Source organism: Scyliorhinus canicula, chromosome 11, assembly GCF_902713615.1.
Source record: "Scyliorhinus canicula chromosome 11, sScyCan1.1, whole genome shotgun sequence".
NCBI lineage: Eukaryota > Metazoa > Chordata > Chondrichthyes > Carcharhiniformes > Scyliorhinidae > Scyliorhinus > Scyliorhinus canicula.
In genome coordinates, this window is record NC_052156.1 from 129,036,811 (window position 1) to 129,058,119 (window position 21,309).

Genomic DNA, 21,309 nt, shown 5'->3' on the forward strand with positions numbered 1-21,309 from the left:
TTGCAGTGGGATACATGATGGAGGATTGTTTGCAAATTATTATATTAAATATTCTGATTATGATGTACATTGCACATTTTTCATTACAGTAAGCAGCATAATTCGGGGATCACATGAATTACATCTGGCAAAACTTGCCAGAGAAGATTTCACATTTGAAGTACATGGATATTATTGTGGAACTGCATGAGTTAATTTGGTGGAGTTAACTTGCCAGTCAATGAAAACTAATGCAGAATTGTTTACAGTTTTTGGCTCAAGGTTTCCTAAACTGTGAGTGGTGAGCCCCCTCTGGAGTTGTGAGATCAGCATTTGGGGTGTTGAGCTCGGAGGCAGCAATGATGGCCTCATTCAGAGAGTGAGATTTGATTGTCCTGGGATTGGCTGCAAGGCCCCATTTAATGTGCCAAATTTGGCTATGGTGTAACCCAATCATCTCTGAGGCCCGGTCGCTGACATCACGAGAACCTGCAAAATGCTAAGTGTCTTAGTTTTTTCCTGTTCGTTTATCCTTGCTGTTTGAACCCTCAGTCCGCTCAACAGCTCTTTCCCTGTGCAAGTTTTCACTCTTCACAGATGCACCAACTATGGAGCATTATAATGGGTTCACAGCAGAAAAATGTTTAGAAGCACTGGATTGAAGTTTTTCACTTGCTGTGACCAAGCCATCAAATTGCAAAACCGAGCATTTAATGCAAAGATAACTAACTATAACTGGTGTTTCTGATGGAGTCCAAATACACTCTCCCTGAGTCTCAGCAACTCTCTCTCTAACCTGACAGACCTACTCCATCCCTCTTTCTATCTTTGTTAGATCTGTTCTATCTTTAATGCAGGCAGTTGCCTAGAACAACATTGGCTTTGATGTCATGGGCACCAGAATTGCACTTGCGGGAAGTCTTGATCACTATCCAGTGGCTCTTGGTGGAAGCTGACCATATATATGTGGCATGAAAAAGAAGAAAACAAAAAGCAAGACTTGTACCTATAAAGTGTCTTTCACGACCACTGGATATCTCAAGTGGCTTTGCAGCCAAAGAAAAAAAAGCACGTTTTAAGTGTAGTCACTGTTATAATGTGGATGAATTTCTTGCAGAAAATCTGCTTGGAATCAGCCTCCTGTCTTAAATGATTGGTCATTTGGATGTGGTACCCAGAGAGTTATTGCTAACCAATACTACAGCAAGGGTGAGGAAAGGATGAAAATTGAAGACAAAAAATAACTAATGAATAAAAGAAAACAAAATACATCATACTTGTTTATACTATAGACTATAAGAAGCAATTATCTTGTTTGAAATGTTTTTAGCATATCATTTAATAGTTATTGTATTAAATTATTCTAAGATGAGTCTTTGGTATAGAGCATAAAATGTTAACTTTTTTTATCTTTCAGAACAAGTACATAAACACTTAAAACAGTCAGAAGTTGAGTACCTGCAGTTTGCTTTTCGGTGGATGAATAACCTGCTGATGAGGGAACTTCCCCTGCGGTGTACCATCAGGTTGTGGGACACATATCAGGTGAGTTCATATTGTCCTTCTGGCAACATTAATTGCACACTCTTGTGAAGACCTGCTGACGCAGGTGCAGATCCTTGAAATGCATTAACTCCACTAAGTGTGCCACTTCAGAATACTTGTCCATGATTGACTGTGTCGAATTTCTCTTTTCTTTGAAACTGATGAAAACATTGATGTGGAATTTAAAGAGCATTTTATTGCTATTCACTATGCGGAACATGATGTGTGTGAGATTAACCCTTTCAGGCTGTATTTTGCGTCACTACAAAACATTTTAATTGGTTGTCAACTCAATGAATGGTTATATTACCTCTGGTGTAAAATTGGACTGACCGAGTGAGCAATAGCACCTTGAGGAAGTCGCCCTCAGCCTTGTGCTGGCTGTTTTCTGAGAGTAACTGGGCTGAACTTTAAAAAGTTTCCAGTGGGATTGATTCCATATTTAAACTTTACATTGCAGCTGCCGTGTGAGCTATTCGCGATCAGTAAAATTTAACCAACCTTTGGATGCTGATGAGCAGCATTTCACATTCTCTGAGCAAAGAGTAATATGAAGTGGCAACTCATGCCATCTGAAGTACTTCTGCTAAACCACTACTGGTTGTAATACTTTATTGTTGGCTACCATGTCTTCACAGAAAACTTACAACACCAGGTTAAAGTCCAACAGGTTTGTTTCAAACACGAGCTTTCGGAGCACGGCTCCTTCTTCAGGTGAATGGGATTCACCTGAAGAAGGAGCCGTGCTCCGAAAGCTCGTGTTTGAAACAAACCTGTTGGACTTTAACCTGGTGTTGTAAGACTTCTTACTGTGCTCACCCCAGTCCAACGCCGGCATCTCCACATCTTCACAGAAAACGTATAGTGACTGAGAAGATAGCATTTTATACTATTGTTTTTCTAAACTTCCAGAAACATCTTTGATGTTTTGCATGTAAGCCTAATGTATAGAGGTCTGAGGAGTGGCCCAAATAAATGATACATTGGTTACTGGTCAGGGGATGCTATGTCATGCTCTTGAATATTTATTCCAAAGGCTTAATTCAGGACTGCAATGCAATTGATCAAAGTTTGACAGATAAAGGAGGTAGGATGGACAGTTTTCTTTTGGGTTAGCCAAGGAATTTGAGAAATACCCAGACAAATTTGCACAAAGGTAGAATTCTAACAAAGTCAAATAAAGATGAATTAATCTGATTAATTAATAAAAAATTAGAAAGAAGAATGGCAGATGTAATTAATAATGTTAAACTGCTAGAGAAGAAGCTGAAAAGGATCTGATTGTTGGAAGGGATGAAATATTAAGCAGATGGAATATTTGGCTGAAGAGAAGGAAACTGCAAATATCAAAGATCCCCAATAAAATGGGAGAAACAGATTAGTAGGCCAGGCAGCATATTTGACTAAATATCTTTTTTTGGACCTTGTAAAAAAAAAATCTTTCATTCATTCAAGGAATGTAGGCATTGCTGGCAAGGCCAGCATTTATTGTACTGCCCATCCTTAATTGTCCTTAAGAAATTGGTGGTGAGTTGCTTTTCTGAACCACAATCCACATGGTGTCGATGCACCAATAATGAAGCCAGGTAGCATTCCAGTGTTTTGTCCCAAAGAAAGGAACATTGATAAATGTTCACGTCAGAATGGTTTGTGACTTGGAGGGGAACTTGCAAGTCGGCTGCCTTTGTCATAGACAATGGAAGTCATGTGTTTGGAAGGTGCTGTTGAAGAAACCTTTGTCACTTGTGCATCTTTTCGATATTTTAAATTACACCCATCTTGTGCCAGTGCTGGATAATGTGAATGGTTAAGGTTGTGGGTGGAGTGCTAATCAAGTGGGTTGGATACTGCTGGAGCTGCACCCATCCGGGCAAGTGGACAGCATTTTGTCTCGTGTAGATGGTAGAAAGGCTTGAGGGAAATAGGAAGCAAGTTATTTGTCACAGAATTCTCAGTCTCTGAAAGTTATTGATGTTTCATCGTAGAATCCCGACAATGCAGAAGGAGGCCATTCAGCCCATCAAGTCTGCATGACTCAAGGGCAGCACGGTCGCACAATGGTTAGCATTGCTGCCTCACACTGCCGAGGTCCCAGGTTCGATCCCGGTTCTGGGTTACTGTCCATGTGGAGTTTGCACGTTCTCCCCGTGTTTGCATGGATTTCGCCCCCATAACCCAAAGATGTGCAGGGTAGGTGGATTGGCCACGCTAAATTGCCCTTAATTGGAAAAAATGAATTGGGTACTCTAAATTATTATTTTTTTAAATGTCCGCATGACCCTCCAAATGAAAACCCAATCTCCCACCCTATCCCCGTAACCCCATCTAACCGTTTGACACTTAGTGGCAATTTAACGTGGCCGATCCACCTAACCACATCTCCGGATTGTGGGAGGAAACCAGTGCATCCGGAGGAAACCTATGCAGACATGGAGAACGTGCAAACTCCACACAGACAGTCACCCAAGGCCGGAATTGAACCCTGGTCCCTTGCGCTGTGAGGTGGCAGTGCTAACCACTTGCCATCGTGCCACCCTTTTTGGTTCTTTTTCGTGTGATAAATGTTATAATGTGTTCTTGTTTGTGTGCGTTCCAGTCGCTAATCAAAGGAATGTTACGAAATGCTAAAATATTGATTAACTCCAAAGTAGTGAAGGAGGAAGAATATGTAAGAAATTGCAGACTAGGAAGATGAAATAAGCTAAACATATGTTAGAAACTGAATGCAGATTATTCTTGCGGTTATAAACCTTGATTCTATGAAATATCCTTGGGGTAAAACCAGTGAATGGGCATAAATAGAACCATTCAACATGTCCAAGCAAAATAGATTGTTGAATTGTGTTAGCTTTGTAGCAACCAATGTAGCATCCTTCAGATGTTACTATACCTTTTGTATATGTGAACAAATTTCAATCCGCAATAAGCCATCTTAATATTTTCCAGCTGCGCTCATGATATGTGTATGTATGTATGTATGTATCTATGATTCTAGATTTTTTATTTTGATAAGAGCACACTTGGAATACAGTGTGCAGTCCTGGTCTGTGTACTGTGAAAAGGAATGACAGAATTGAACGGATGCACCAGTCCGGAAAGATTGAACAAGCCAGGGTTCTTTCTCTGTAAAGAGAAGAGCAAAAGGAAACCGGATTGAGATCTTTTGAACTATGAAAGAATTTGATAGGGTGAATGTGGAGATATTGTATCTGCTTGGTTGAATCCAAGTACAGTACAATAAATAGAAATTGCTACTAAGAGAAGAAATGAAGAATTTCTGAACAATTTCTTCTCCGTGAGAATACCGAAAGTGTGGCACTAGTTGCCACATTGAGTGGTTGAAGCATACATAATGGTTTGATGCATAGATGAAGAAGGTGATTGCAGGTATGGGAGTATGGCAGTAAGAGATAATAATGCTGGGAAGAGGTACTTACGAGTTCAAACACTGGTGTGGATTGAGTAAATGTTTCACTGCATGCTACCATGATAGCCAAGAATATATAAAACGTTTTAAAAGCTGAAGTGAGCAGATGATACCAACGAAAACTATTAGCAATGAAATTGCTCCAAATATTTGTTTAACATTTTATTACCAAAATGAGAAATGTAAATTGTATACGAAACTTGTGACATAATCTAGGCCATCAAAAAATACTAAATCTAAAATCACTGATTAAATCTTAACAAGGATTTGTGTCAATCACTTGCGGATGAGAGAAAACTTGCTGAGGGTGAAATGTTATCAGGGACAAGGGAAAAAAATAAAAGATCGAATCGAGATCAAGTGCAACCTTAAATTTTTCTTAGAATGCTTGCTGAAAATGGAGCCTAATTTATTACCTTGAAGGGCTTATTTATTCACTGTAATACTGCCCATTAGGAGTGCAAGGTCAGAGAATTTCCCCTCATTTTAAACATAACGTTCAATTTCCACAGATCTTCGGGAATCAGGTCATTCTTCCGAATGATCTTAGTTGCAATTATGCTCGTTTTAGACAAACATGTTCCAAAGAAGAGAGGATGCAATTTTTTTTTACAGGGACTGTTTTTTCAGTAAATTAATTTATGCATTATTTGAACGGTTGTTCTGCAGAAACTTTTAGAACTGTTTTAAAATAATATGATTTATGTAAATGCTCCAAGTGATTCATTGTTGCCTTTTGGATAAATAAGAAATGTGTTACGCTCGCATCAATTTACTGTTATTCTAAGTTATTATTTCACTTCAATATCTCATGTATCTTGAAATGAAATGTATTTTATTTTGCCAAAGATTCTGTTCAGTTTCAAAAATTCCATACCATCACATACATTTAGCTCCTCTGTCAGATAATGTCCATCATTCACCAGCAGCAAAGCACTATGCTTTGAATTTAACGCCACATGGAGCCATCTTGGTTAAGTGCTCTTCCTGCCCTAATTGCACGTCGATCTTCCTGACTTCTGCTGAAGTTCCTTTTCTCCCCCTCGTTCTGAAGGTGCAGAGCAATTTCATTGATTGATTAAAAATCTTTTCTTTCTATAGTGTTGTGAGGATCTGGAAAAAAAGGCCAGTTATGGAACATCTATGAAACCTTTGCCAGGACATCCTGTTTTTCAGAAAAGTTTACATTTTTTACATTACAGGTCCTGCTGAAATATATTTTCTATATTTTCAATTTGTGTTAATAGTGAGCACCCTTGGACTGATCCTTGGTTTTGTTGGCACCTGGACTAAGATCAGCAATGAATACAGTAGATCATTATCAGGAGCCAACACCTCCACAAATGTTTGTATTCCTAACCTTGCAGAATTGTTAAAACTTCACAGTCTGTTTCAGAATAACATTTTCCACACAGGTGTAAGTTATCTTAACTATCAACCAAAGGAGACATTGAATTGCATTCTCCAAGAAAAGCAGGTCTCTGAGCCTAAAAGAAATGGACCATTCAAAACATTGCTGTGGCTGCTCTACATTCTACAAAATCTAAAAAGTTGGAGAGCTAGTTTCAATCACAGGATTAACTCAGGACTCGACTCCAGGGCATTAAAGTTGTGGTACTGCAAAAGGGGAATTAAAATTAATTTCTGGAAGCTCTGCAGGGCTACAAATATCTTGGTTGAGTAAATGTTAGCATACAGTTTACATTTCAGAGTGTAAATTTGACAGTACGTATAGTTGGCTTTGTCTGAAATTGAATTTTTTAAACTTTAATTCAACTACTCAGCTTAGTTTATGCAGATACAACCATGCATTTGTTATCACGCCATAGCTACAGACAAGGGAATGCACCAATGGAGTGAACAATGTTATGAATCCATTGTGGTTCACGAAAATCTTAGAAAGTGCAGAAACTAGTAGACATGGACAGGGTGCTCGTCTAAGTAGGCATACTGACATGTTAAATTATCCTGCTATCCTTACATCTGGGTTTATTTTTAGGATTCCTTTGATTGTCTTGTAGGCCATCACACCTCAGATTTCCTTTTGCAAGGATAAAGGCCTCCCAGTTTATCAAGACATTTTTGTAGCTTCTCACAATGACATTGTGAATTGGGGTCTTCTCTGCACTAACCCCTTAGAAGGTTTGGAAAACTGAACTGTACATAGTACTGCAGTAACAAAATAACCAGAGAATTTCACAACTTCAACATGTCTTTTGGGAATTTGAGTAGCACAGATTAGGTAATAAACTCATCCCATTCCCTTTATTGCAAATCACCAACAATGAACACTCATGGGCTGGATTTTATGCCCCCCACCCAGAATTTTCAGCGGGGAAGTACGTAAAATATGAGGGATGGCGAGCTCATCATCATCTTCCCGCCTGACTCTGATGTGGTCTCCACAATATAGTGAGTAGGCAGACAGAGGTTGGCAGCTCACCCTCTATTTTTAACTAAATAATTCACGGACAATTGAACCTGTAACCAAGCTAGTCTTTTTATTATTCATTAATGGGATGTGGACGTCATGGGCAAGGCGAGCATTTATTAACCATTCCTAGTTGCCCTTCAGAAAGTGGCGGTGAGTTGCTGCCTTGAACCGATGCAGTCCCTGAGGTGTAGGTACACCCACAGTGCTTTCATGGAGTTAGTTCCATGATTTTGACCCAGCAACAGTAAAGGAATGGCTATATATTTCCAAGTTGGGGTGATGAGTGACTTGGAGGGGAACCTCCAGGTGGTGGGATTCCCAGCTATCTGCTACTCTTGTACTTCTAGATGCTAGTGGTCGTGGGTTTGGAAGGTGCTGCCTAAGGAACCTTGGCCGGTTCCTGCAGTGCATCTTATAAATGGTACACACAGCTGCCATTGTTTGTTGGTGGTGGAGGGATTGAATGTTTGTGGAAGGGGTAGCAATCAAGCGTTGCCTTGTCCTGGATGGTGTTGAACTTATTTATAAAAAAAAATTAGAATACTCAATTATTTTGTCCGATTAAGGGTAAATTTTACGTGGCCAGACCACCTAACTGGCAAATCTTTGGGTTGTGGAGGTGAAATCCACTCAAACACGGGGAATGTGCAAACTCCACACAGACAGTGCTCCACGAACCCAGGTCCTCAGCACTGTAGGGAGCAGTGCTAACCACTGCGCCATCTGGTGTTGATCTTCTTGGGTGTTGTTGCCGCTGCACTCATCCAGGCAACTGGAAGTATTCCATTACACCTGTTAGGAGGTGAGTTACTCGCAGTAGGATACTTAGCCTTTGACCTGCTCTGATAACCACAGTATTAAAATAGCTAGTCTCATTGAGTTTCTGATCAATGGTAACCACAAGATGTTGATTGTGGGGCATTCAACGATGGTAATGCATTTGAATGTCAAGGGCCAATGGTTCGATCTGCTCTTTTCGGAGATGGTCATTGCCTGGCACTAATGTGGCGCAAATTTAACTTGCCTCTTGTCAGCACATGGCTGGATATTGTCCAGATCTTATTGCATTTGGACATGGACGGCTTCATTATTTGAGGAGTGCCAAATGGTCCTGAACATTGTGCAGTCATCTGCGCACATCCCCACTTCTGACCTTATGATGGAAGGGATGCCACTGAGGAAGCAGCTGAAGGTGGTTGGCCGAGGACACTAGCCAGCAGTGATGTCCTGGGACTGAGATAATTGACCTCCAACTACCACAACCATCTTCCTTTGTGCCAGGTATGACAAAACCAGCGTAGACTTTTCCCCCTGATTCCCACTGACTCCAGTTTTGCTAGGGCTCTTTGATGCCATACTTGGTTAAATGCTGACTTGAAGTCAAGGGCAGTCACTCTCGCCTCACCTTTGGTACTCAAACAAGGCTGTAAAAAGGTCAGGAGCTGAATGACCCTGGTGGAATTAAATCTGAGGATTCGTGAGCAGGTTATTCATAGAATCCCTACAGTGCAGAAGGAGGCCATTGCTGAGTAAGTCGTGCTTGATATTACTGTAGATGACTCTTTTCATCACTTTGATGATGAAGTGATAGGGCAGTAATTGGCTGTGTTAGATTTGTCCTGTTTCTTGTGTACAGAACACACTTGGACAATTTTCCACATTGTTGGTGCCAGTGATGTAGCTGTATGGGAATAGCTTGGCTAGTTGTTCCATGATTTCGCTTGTCACCCATGTGATGTCATCTCCTTAAAAAAAGAACTTACAATATTGATCAGGTGGGTTTAGACTTTATGAAACTGTGTTGGTTACAAGTTATTTTCAAATAGGCACTTTCATTTTAGAACCATAGAATTCTGATAGTGCAGAAGGAGGGCCATCAAGTTTGCACTGACTCTCTGAAAGAACACACGACCTAGTCCCACTCCCACTCCCCCGCCCTATCCCTGTAACCTAACCCACCTAACCTGCACATCTTTGGACACAGAGGCAACTTAGCAAGGCCAATCCACCTAACATGCCCATCTTTGGAAAGTGGGAGGAAACCCACATAGATGCGGTGTCATGGGAGTGTCCCTTTAAGAAATGTTTTTGTCTTATCACATGGCTTCAGTGATGTCATTGTGTGGGTGGAGCTGGGCTGTGGATCTGGGAGTTGGTTATAGTTTTGCTTTGGTTTGGGGCTTGTTTGTGGCTCTGAGTTTTTTGCTTTCGTTTTCACATTTGGCTGCTGTACTCAGACAGACAAGTATCTTGGAGTGTCTCTCTCTATATTCATTTTAAAAGCTGTTTCCAGTCTGCTTGATAACTTGAAAAGAGATAACTGCATTCCGGTAGGAATTCAAACCTGCTGTTCGAGAAGGGAAACAGATTATCAATACCAAGTCTTAAAGACTTCCTGGACTACACCTTTGAAAAGGGTTTTCTGGTTTATGGGATTTTGTTATTAAATTGGAACAGTTAAAGGGGGAATTTATTAAGGAATATACATAGAGTACTGTAGCTGTGTGGGGTATTTATGTTGGTAGTTGATAAAAATTCTTATTGTGTGTGTTTATAAAAATGTTAACTAAATTTGTAGAATAACGCTTGTTTTTAATTATAAGTGCTTAAGACTTATATTGAATAACACCTGAAAGGCAGGCCCCTGTGCTTATCGTAACCAAAATCAATGAATAGTTCTGGGTCAGGTGAACTCCATGATATATGATGGAGTTTTCTGAACCCTGGCTCATAACAATGGGGGAGAAAGTGCAAACTACACACAGTCACCCAAGGTGTGAATTGAACCCAGGTCTCTGATGCTGTGAGGAAGCAGTGCTAACCACTGTTCCATCACTGCTATTCAGTTAGTCCATTAATTCCATTAACCTAACAATCAGGCAATGGATTTCTGGTCCCACGTATGGCTTTGTTGCTATCTTTGAAGATGAAAACTACAGTTGCTTCTTTCAGGCATTTATCAAACCCCTCAAGATGACATTCAATGCTCCTCAAGTTTCCCTTGACTCATTAAGCATTTCGAAGTATTACTGATTCATCCCAAGGCTTTCAGCATATCTTAAACATCTTATTTCACTCCTGTTCAAGTGCCAGAGCACAGGAGACCTGTTTTCGATCTTGGATGGTCATTGTTGACGATGTCGCCGATTTTTAAATGATCCATTCAAGAAGTAGCTATTTAACATGTTTACTGTCTCATGCATTCCTCCATATGAGTTCCATGATGGTGTAACAACCTCCCTGCCTATTTTTTTTTGTCTGTTGGGTCATATAAGAACATAAGAACATAAGAACTAGGAGCAGGAGTAGGCCATCTGGCCCCTCGAGCCTGCTCCGCCATTCAATGAGATCATGGCTGATCTTTTGTGGACTCAGCTCCACTTTCCGGCCCGAACACCATAACCCTTAATCCCTTTATTCTTCAAAAACCTATCTATCTTTACCTTAAAAACATGTAATGAAGGAGCCTCAACTGCTTCACTGGGCAAGGAATTCCATAGATTCACAACCCTTTGGGTGAAGAAGTTCCTCCTAAACTCAGTTCTAAATCTACTTCCCCTTATTTTGAGGCTATGCCCCCTAGTTCTGCTGTCACCCGCCAGTGGAAACAACCTGCCCGCATCTATCCTATCTATTCCCTTCATAATTTTAAATGTTTCTATAAGATCCCCCCTCATCCTTCTAAATTCCAACGAGTACAGTCCCAGTCTACTCAACCTCTCCTCATAATCCAACCCCTTCAGCTCTGGGATTAACCTAGTGAATCTCCTCTGCACACCCTCCAGCGCCAGTACGTCCTTTCTCAAGTAAGGAGACCAAAACTGAACACAATACTCCAGGTGTGGCCGCACTAACACCTTATACAATTGCAACATAACCTCCCTAGTCTTAAACTCCATCCCTCTAGCAATGAAGGACAAAATTCCATTTGCCTTCTTAATCACCTGTTGCACTTGTAAACCAACCTTCTGTGACTCATGCACTAGCACACCCAAGTCTCTCTGAACAGCGGCATGCTTTAATATTTTATCGATGCTTACCTGATGCTTACTGTATTTTTGCCTTGTGTTGCTTGCATCTATCTGTTTCTGTCTGACTTATGCATCAGTCAGATCTCCCCAACCCCTCCACTCTTCTCCCTATTTAAAATATGTTGAAAGTCGTCGTACTGTTGCTTGCAAACTTTATCATAGCTGCCGTATATTGAGCCCAGGTATCATTCTTCCTCAGCTGTCTTTATTTGAAAATATTTCGGGTTGTTGACTAACTTTTCTACGTTCCACTTGTGCCATTCTTTTGGCCAGTGATTAACTTTGGCTGTATTCGGGCAGCACGGTAGCCTAGTGGTTAGCACAACCGCATCACGGCGCTGAGGTCCCAGGTTCGATCCCGGCTCTGGGTCACTGTCCGTGTGGAGTTTGCACATTCTCCCTGTGTCTGCGTGGGTTTCGCCCCCACAACCCAAAAATATGCAGAGTAGGTGGATTGACCACGCTAAATTGCCCCTTAATTGGAAAAAATTATTGGGTAATCTAAATTTATAGAAAAAAAAACTTTGGCTGTATTCCAGTTTTTATTGCCCCCCCCCCCCCCCCCCCCCCCCCCCCCCCCCCCCCCCCCCTTGTCTTACTTTGGACATATGTCTGAGAAGCTTATTTCCATCAGTCTAGTTCAAACCGTTCAGATAAAATGCAAAGAAGAAACTGTCACAACGTGTTCACGCTGACAGGAACTCGGCATCTTGTTTGCTTTTCTTCATAAGCGTATTTTAAGGTCACAAGTTCACATGTTCCTTATAATATTCCTATTAAATAAGTTGCTAGTTGTTGAGTCTCGCAAATTTGGGGCCAGTGTTTGCCATTTTTCAACAGATTTCTAATTGGGCGTCATATTCATTTCATTTTGCAAATGGCACAGCATTTGGGTTGCCGTGATGTGACTATTCTGCACTCCTTTCAATACATTTTACAAATGGAGTGGACTTTACTTGCAGATCCTTGGATTTCAGCAAATCTTATTCATAATATTGTTATTTACCCAAATCTTTCCAACCTGAAAGGAATTGTTTAATATATATCGGAACAGACTTTCATTGTGATGCACTGTATTGAGGTTGAAGGGCCTGGCTTTGGTACAGACTGTATCTCACACATTTTCAAAACCAAGTGCTTTGTGTTTTTTTATTTAACATGGAATGTGGCCTGTTCTTCAATATTAATCCAGTTTCTATTACAAAGAGCTAATTGCTAAATACAGAGGCTATGCCTATAATTGCGTATGTACAGATGTCCAAAAGCAAAATGTTGTGGATGCTGGAAATTTGAAGGAAAAACACGAATGTTGAAATTACTTGTCTGATATGGCAGCATCTGTGAAAAGAGAAACCAAGTTAACACTTCAGGCTCATGGCTATTAAGTTTTGTTTGCTTTACTTACAATCTATCTTGAAAACAAATGTTGCCACTATAGTAGTTAATGGCCATGTTAGTTATAGTGTAGTCCATAACAATGAGCATACCACCCATTAATGAGCTTCTCTTTAAGATAGCCAGGGCCCTAATTCTCTAATATAATACGATATATCAAAGCCAAATACTGCGAATGCTGGAAATCTGAATGAAAACGGGAATGATAAAAAATCTCAGCCAGTCTAGCAACTTCTGTGGAGAGACAAAGAGTTAACGTTTCAAGTCTATATGATATCTTCAGAACTCATTTCTTTAATTTTCATCATTGGGTGACTGTGGGGTTTGTACATCCTCCTCGTGTCTGCTGGGTTTCTTCTGGATGCTCTGGTTTTCTTCCACAGTCCAAAGGTGTGCAGGTTAGGTGGGGTTACTGGATAGGGAGAAGGAGTGGGCCTAGGTAGGGTGCTCTTTCAGAGTGTTGGTGCAGACTCAATGGGCTGAATGGCTTCCTTCTACACTGTAGGGATTCTGTGGATTCTACGAATGGACTCATCTACTGCTTTTGCAACTCTGGGATTTGGGTTTGAGTCCTTTGATGAAAACAGCACATTTTTTTTCATGACCGACAAAAGATTTTATGTTAAATGTGTTGCGTAAGGTTATTTCATAACGAGTTATGGAAAATGCTTCATCATTCATATATTAATAGAACTGTCATCAACGTAAAATGGTAAAATCAAAATAAATATTTGAGCTTTGGATGCAGAGGGAGTACAGGGTTCACAGTCAATGTTGTGTGCAATCGGCATGCCCTTGCTTTACATGCGTCTCACTTCAGTCATACTGGTAGGGAAAACTACTATGTGGATGGAAATCAGCAGACTGTAGCAACCCTGCGCATGGGGAACAGTCATAGGAATGTCTCTTGGGCAGCTCTCAGAACCCAAATGGGCCGCAGGTTGCCCAGCACTGGTCTAAATCCTTCTTATAAATTGCAGTTTTCACACAGTACTTAAGTGTGGTCTAATCACCTAAGATCCACTCCAGGTTTTGTAGAACTTAGTTATTTTTTAATTCTTCTTTCGTCATTTACATGTGGTTGTGCCTTGATCCATGGCTCTTTATCTGCCGATGCTTCATCAAGAGCTGTTTCTGTTGGCAGTTTTTTTGTCAGTCGTCATTTGCCATTGTCTTCCATTCAGACTGGGGAAGGATGCAGGCCCCAGGTCTGCCTCAGCCGGAACAGGAAACAAATCTGCGCTGTTGGTGCTCGCCCGAAGAACATGTTAGCCAGCTGAGCTTACCGGCATGTGCAATTCTAACCCTCCAAAAATACAACCTAGTGCTTGGTTTGCTTTTCTGATGACCTTGCTGACCTGTGATGTAGCTTTGAGCATTGTCGTATTTGTACTTTGATATTGTTATGGGCCAGGGTTTAGAAACTCCAAAGTGTGTTATGAAGTTCACCTGACCGACAACCTTTATGTTGAATTTAGCTAGGGTGAGCACAAAAGCCTTCACTTCAGGTGTGATTGATCAGACTTCCTAGACAGTTAATCATAACAATGTTTAGTCTAAGAACATAGTTGACATATATATATATATACAAACACAGCAAGAATTTTTATCAATTTAAAAACCTAAAGACACCACACAGCTACAGTAATCTATGTATAACACTTAATGAATTCCCCCTTAGCTGTTCCAATTCAATAACAAAATCTAATTAAACCAAAACCCCTTTCAAGGGCATGGACCATCACATTGTGCTCTCACTTGAATGGGACTGGGTCCCCCTCCCCGAGACTCTGATTCTAAACTACACCTCCTAAGCCACCAAGGCAGCTAGCCACACCCAATGTGCCTCTACTGGATCAGCCTTTAAAATTAAAACTGAGAAAGACAGAAAAAATACTTATTTTCTCTTTCTGTAGTCCACAGCAGTCATACTGAGACTGAACCCCCCTCTCACCTCATAGCCACAGCCCAATGTGCTACAAGTCACATGATAAGAGACTAAACCTTTCTTAAAGGGACACTGGCATGACAATGTCCCTTTGTTCATCTATCGCATATCGACTTTATCTTCCAAAAAACTGATTTCCCTATTTTTCCTACTAAAATATACGATACATTTATCTATGTTGAACTTCATTTGCTAATTTTCCCATTCTGCAAACTTTTTTATGTCCCTACCGAACAAAAATGTACCGATCTCACCCTTGAAAATTTCAGTTGATTCTGTCAACATTTTGGGGATAAAGTTCAAAGTTTTTGCAACCCTTTAGGGGAATCTGCCCTTTAATTTCACTCCTACTCTGATTTTAAGTCAATGTTCCCTTGTCTTGGGTTACTCCCCACTAGAGGAAATAAATTTTCTCTATCTTCCATATCAAATCCCTTTATGACTTCAAAGACATCGATTAAATCACCCTTCATCCTTCCAAACTAAAGACAATATAAATCAAGACTATGCAAACTGGCCACATTATCCAGTTGTTTGCAAAGCAGCATTTAAAACAGGTTTTGAGAAAGACTGTACAGTTGAAGCAACCCCCTTGACAGAACAGCCTGTCTTTCATGAGCTGCCTTTGTGCCTTCATATTAGCTTTTAGCCATTTTTTTAATTACAGGGCACACATGCCCCTTTGTTTCTTCACAGCTCTGAGTCTATCACCATTGAGAAAATATTTGGATTTGTCTTGGCTGGACCCAAAGCAGTTGTTCTCCGACTTTACCACAATGAATTCTACCTGCTGTGGCATTTGTCTGCTTGGGCAGTTTTCTTGTGTCCCAATACATCTTTTTTGCTTCATCCAGACAACTTACTATGTCACCTAACTTAAGTGTTAACTGCGAACCTGGATATACAACCCTGTACCATCATTATGATGGAAACTCTATTTGCCAATTTTCCCATTCTGCAATCTTTCCCTTGATTCCTACTCTCTGTCCCCTACTTCCCAAGTGATGTCTCAATGTTTCTTCCACTCATTTGCACATTGTATTTTGTGAGCAACCTCTTGTGTAGAACCTCTATCAGGTACCATCTGTAAGCCTGTACAGACTACATCCATAAATACTTCCCAGTCCACCATGCCACTGACCTAGGCACAAATTTCAAAAGACTAGTCAGACCTAAACTAACCATTACAGATCCATACTATCCTGAATCGGCTCATGCTTACCCAAGTGCTTAATCACTCAGTCTCTGATAGATTCTAATAATATCCCCACAGCTTATTTTTTTTTTTTTAGAGTACCCAATTTTTTTTTGCCAATTAAAGGGCAATTTAGCGTGGCCAATCCACCTAACCTGGTGAAACCCACGCAGACACAGGGAGAATGTGCAAACTCCACACGGACAGTGACCCTGGGTTAGGATTTGAACCCGGATCTTCAGCAACGTAGTCCCAGTGCTTACCACTGCACCGCATGCCACCCCTCCCACAGCTTATTTTAAGCTGACAGGTCTGTCGGTACCTGGTTTCTCTCTTTCCTTCCTCTCTCAAGTAATGGAGTCTACTTTTGCAATTCATAAGCATGATTTTTGATTTTGCTGAGTCTTGAAAAAAAATGATGAATGTACCTGTAGACATTTGTGGGTTCTATCCATCAGGTCCAGTAGATTTATGTATTTTGAGTGATAATAGAAAGCAGAACAGACCTCCATATTGAAAAATGGCAGATGCTATTCTGTAAAGTAAGAAGCTAAGTAATATTTTGCTACAAGTGTGGAAGCTGTCAGCATAATCATGATATTGTTGAAATATGGGCCATGTTTTTTGCAACTCAATACAACAGGAATTTGAATGTGTAAGAAACCTTTTTCAAATGAATGCTATCATTGCCATGTTGCAGTAATTACGACTGATGGCAGCTACTTTACTATTGCTTCATGAAGTTTGATTTGAAAAGATAGTTTCAGTAAATGAACATTACCTAATAGGTGGAATCCATCACTCGTTTGTGAGGCGATATATTATCTTCTCTGGTTAATTTAACTGACATAGAACCCGTGATTTAAATTCCCAAATAATGAATGCATCCAGGCTTGTACACTTTCCACATAATTCTAGCAGTGAAAGTTACCTTTTTATTATTGATTCTTGGAATTTTAGAGTTGCTGGTGTGGTTTGATATAGCTGAGTGCTTTGCGAGGCCATTTCAGAGTTCAATTTTACGTCAACCACTGTTGTAGGTTTTGAGTCACAAAAAAAGATTTGTGTTGCTACCAATGTTATCCAGAGTGTCTTTTCAATGAATATTTTAGTTATTTTAAAAGCAATTCCTGCAGCCTTATGCTGAGCCCTGTAGTTTTCCCTGTTTTCTTGGGAGTCATTCTCTTCTAATTTGTAAAAGTATTTCGGTTTCAGTCATGCACACATTCATCAGCCATTCTGTAGCCACACCTGTCCAAATTTCCATGAATGCCTTCGCTCTTTATTATGCTGGTCGCTTGGCCTCATCACGGCATCATCAGCAACTCTTCCATTGCTAAATGTGCCTGCTTCTGCGTGTGTCATTAATAGTGTACACAGTAGGGCACTGAAAGCATTACCTTGTGCAACTTGGTTAATTTTGGACAGAACTTTGTCCAGATCTCCTAAACCTTGTTTTCTGTTCATAAGCCAATTTTCAATCCTGTCAACTCATTTCCATTACCTTTGTGAACCTCAATCATTTTATGAATATCCAAGTAAATTATATTTGCTGGATTACCCATGCCTACTAAATTAAGCTTGCTCCACATAAAATTGCAGTAGATTTGAGGAATGACCTACTGCTTCTAAATTTATGCTGATTAGATTCCTTATGGCCTCTTCCCTCTTTAGATGAATGCTGATGGTCTCCAGTAAAATGCTATCAAGCATTTAGCCCAAGATTGGTGACAGACGAACTGGTCTATCATTCCTCAGTCATGCTTTTATAAAACGTATGCAGGTAACATTTACTTCCTTCAATCCTCAGGTGCGCATAAGTCTATATTTATGAAGTTTTTTAAAAAAAGATGCAGATCTTTTATGAAAAATCTCAGTTGCTCACTCCATTTTATTGAGAATTCCAGCATACAATCCACTTGGTCCAGGTGACCATGAGGGCATTTGATCCTTAAAGATTGTTTCAGTATATTTTTAATATTACCTATGTTTACCTTATCAGTTCAAAAGCTACTTCGACTGAACTGATCCACTGCATTTGTCAAGGTTTTGGGAAGAATTAATGTAATGTATCCCTATTTTCCTGATGTTCATAACATGTAAATCCAAATCATTCTTTAACAATCCATTCATGTCACATTTACATTTTACAGAGGCCGTGATTGAACAGCCATGTTGTGCCCGACTCAGTGACGCAACCAGGCTGTTAAATCCCGAGAGAGGCTTCTTGCGAGATGTGCAACGCTCAGAACGCCTCGCGAGATCTAATCAGATCTCATGATCTGGATCTCTCCCTCTCTGGGCGATATCCAGGTGAACATGTTTAAGGGAGCTAGCAGGCTCATTCCAATATGTCAGAGCCCGGCTCCCCCGAGGCTTGGGAATGAATGACTACGCTTGGGAGAGCTCACCATGGTGCCATTTAGTACTGATCCACACAAACGAGGAAGACACCTGGGATGGTTTCCCAGGCCATCATTGGCCCTCGGGTAGTTGGGCTCTGGGCAGGGTGGTACCCTGGCACTCTTGCCATGTGGACACCCAGGCACCTTGGTATTCTCACCCGGTTACCCTGCCACTGCTGGGGTTCCCAAGTGGCACTGCCAGACTGGCAGGCGTACTCAGGCTGGCATGGGCACTGCCAGGCTGATGATGCCAAGGTGCCAGGTTGCCAGTGTCAGGGACCAGACCAGGCAGTGTCCTGCCCTTAAAAGGTGGGGGGAGGGGGTTCGAGGACCGTCTGAGGTAACTTGGGGCAGTGAGGGGGAGGGGGGGGTGGTGTTGGTGTCCGAGGTAGTCGAGAGATCGGGGCGCAATTTAAAAATGATCTCACCTGCATTTGTCAGTGCAGGAAATTAGATAAGTGTGACCTTGGCGGGGTGACAGGCATAAAGAAACATCCTGATAAATGCACCCAAAACGCACCTTAAATTGTGCCCAAGTGTTTTAATTCCCTTCAATTGTTATCTGGAGTTTTTTCTGCATTCAACCTATCATTTCAAATATCAAAATCAAGCAGAAATTGCAAAGATAACTTTGCTTTTGGTATTTGAACCTTTTATTATTTTTTATCTTTGGAATATTTTTGCCATCTCAATCAACTACCAATTATTCTTACTAATTGTCTGAGACATATACTTAAAATAACTTGCTGTTTTTCTTTTTAGTTTTGATACCTGTGTTCATCCTCCCTGAAGCCTTTCTCATTGCCCCAGAATACATTTTTGTATTATTCTTGGCATATTCTTCTGTTTAGCAAGATTGCAGGGATGTACTGCAAGCTAAATGTTTATCCGTTTCCAAGTTATTTTTGAGCTGTTCCATTTTCAACTTATCATTGATCACAACATTCTGTTTTAGGAGTTGTAAACTTCATTGCAGCCCTTTTGTTACGGTTATCTTGTTGCTCTTGTCCTTGGGATAATGGACAGTGGAGCGAAGTTTTTTGTCCCAATGATTTTTCCACAGTATTCAGACGCATCCACCACTTCACCTGCTTCATTTCCTTCCCTCTGTGGTGCACCTGTAGTCAACTTCCTCATTCTGCTTCTTCTCTCAATGGACTCAGCATCTCTCCAAGAGTTGGTCTCCTTGTGTGGTGATCTTTGGCGTAGCCCAGGTTTCCACCCTCCTGATTAACTTGCTGCTCTTAGAAGCAGAATCCACAGGGTGGGTCCAGTTTTGATTGTAAAAGCCTGGGATTGTCTAGGCTGACTGGAACATTTATCAAGATCACCAGTCTTCTTCTTAACTCTTCATCAAGGAGCTTTCTGGTGGGTCACGGGCGAGGGTTGGGAGGATGACGGGGCCATTGGTTGCGGCATACCTGAAGGCGGGAATAAGTGCCCAACGGCCGCAATCGGCTTTTAGAAATGCCAGCCACGACTGGCTTTCAGACTGCCAGCGTACCTACACATGCATAGCCCCTCAGCAGTATGCAGGCCCGGAGCCCAGTGAAGCTGACCACCTCCTCCTGACGCCAGCGTGCTTATCCAGGAGCAGATGCTTTTTTAAAAAATCGATGGAGTCTTCACTCCAGAAGCGGCAGCAGAGAGCAGGTCATGTGCTGACTTCACGCAATCTGGATGCGAGAGAGATTCCTCCATTTTGTAGCTGACGGCAGTGCTGGTGAATAACCCATTAAGAAGAAGCTGAAAACTGAAACAAAGCAGTATAAAGATGATTTTTTGAGCTATGGGTTTATTAAGTGTGCCACTGCAAATCCGGATGTAAAGCTTGTGTGTGTTCTATGCAGGGAAGTACTGGCATAGTCCGCTGGTCCTGGGCAAAAAAGTTTGAAAAACACTGGATTAAGGGATAAATATTGACCAAAGCATTGGGGAAAATGCCACAACCCTTCTTTGAAATGAACATCAAGCAATCTTTACATCCACCTGAACATGTTTAACGTCTTGACCAAAAGATGGCACTGTGCTGCATTCACACAGGACTACGCTAGAATGTCAACCCAGATGTTTTGCTCTAGAGTGGACTTGTACCAATGACTTTCTGACTGGAACCATCTTCGGTCGTGTTAACTCAGCTTGGCTCATCAAACGATCCAACAATTTGTATTTTTATTCACATTTATATGGCCTATACATATCATGATCCACAAAAGTTGCTGAGCTCTTCACAAGAGCAAACAATCCTTTATTAATCTTAAGTGCAAGAAGGAATGTTTAAACATAGGGATTGAGTTGCAAATAATTAACAGATTGAGTTCGTTGACAAAATACATAAGTGCTTACAAAGGCTGTTCCGTTATATTACAGTAATTCAGTATTCGATACTTGCCAGTTACGCATTTACAGTTGCAATCTGCATCTGAAATTGATGTAAATCAGTGATATTCATTTAAGATTGGCATCCTTAGATGGCTGGTATGTTAACGATATTAGTCTATTGAATAAGTTGTTTAAATTGTAGTTTGCTACAGTTTGTGATGTTTTCAGGCATTATATAATTAGATTTTTCTGAACTGATATAGTTGTACTGGTTGTCTCATCTTTCTTTGAAAAAATGGTGTTAGCATTCTGAAACATCAAAAGTGATCCTCTGTCAGCAGTGGTGCACTCCATTCCTCTTTGATGCTTTATTTCTGCATAAGCTCATCATCCACGTAAAATGAATGTATCTGGACTAGCTGACTTAAATCTCGTCTCCCTTGATCTCGGGGGGACTTGATCACCATTAATCTGAAATTTTAACTCTGTTACTCTCCATAGATGCTGCCTGACCTTCTGAGTATTTCCAGTATTTTCAGTTTTTATTTCAGGGAAACTTGTACGCCTAAATTATATTCATACATCTGCCAATATGTGAGTGATATTTCCAGGCGCACAATCTTAGCTT

The 21,309-nt window shown here is 40.8% G+C and overlaps 1 protein-coding gene across 10 annotated transcripts in view; it reads left to right on the forward strand.

Moving 5' to 3' along the window:
* Positions 1–21,309, forward strand: part of tbc1d22a (TBC1 domain family, member 22a) — a 444,201-nt gene that overhangs the window by 295,110 nt on the left and 127,782 nt on the right. For all 10 annotated transcript variants that reach the window (XM_038811404.1, XM_038811403.1, XM_038811406.1 and 7 more), the window contains one exon: positions 1,397–1,524. In XM_038811404.1, coding sequence (XP_038667332.1) covers positions 1,397–1,524 — 128 coding nt within the window. The remainder of the gene's footprint in view (positions 1–1,396; positions 1,525–21,309) is intronic.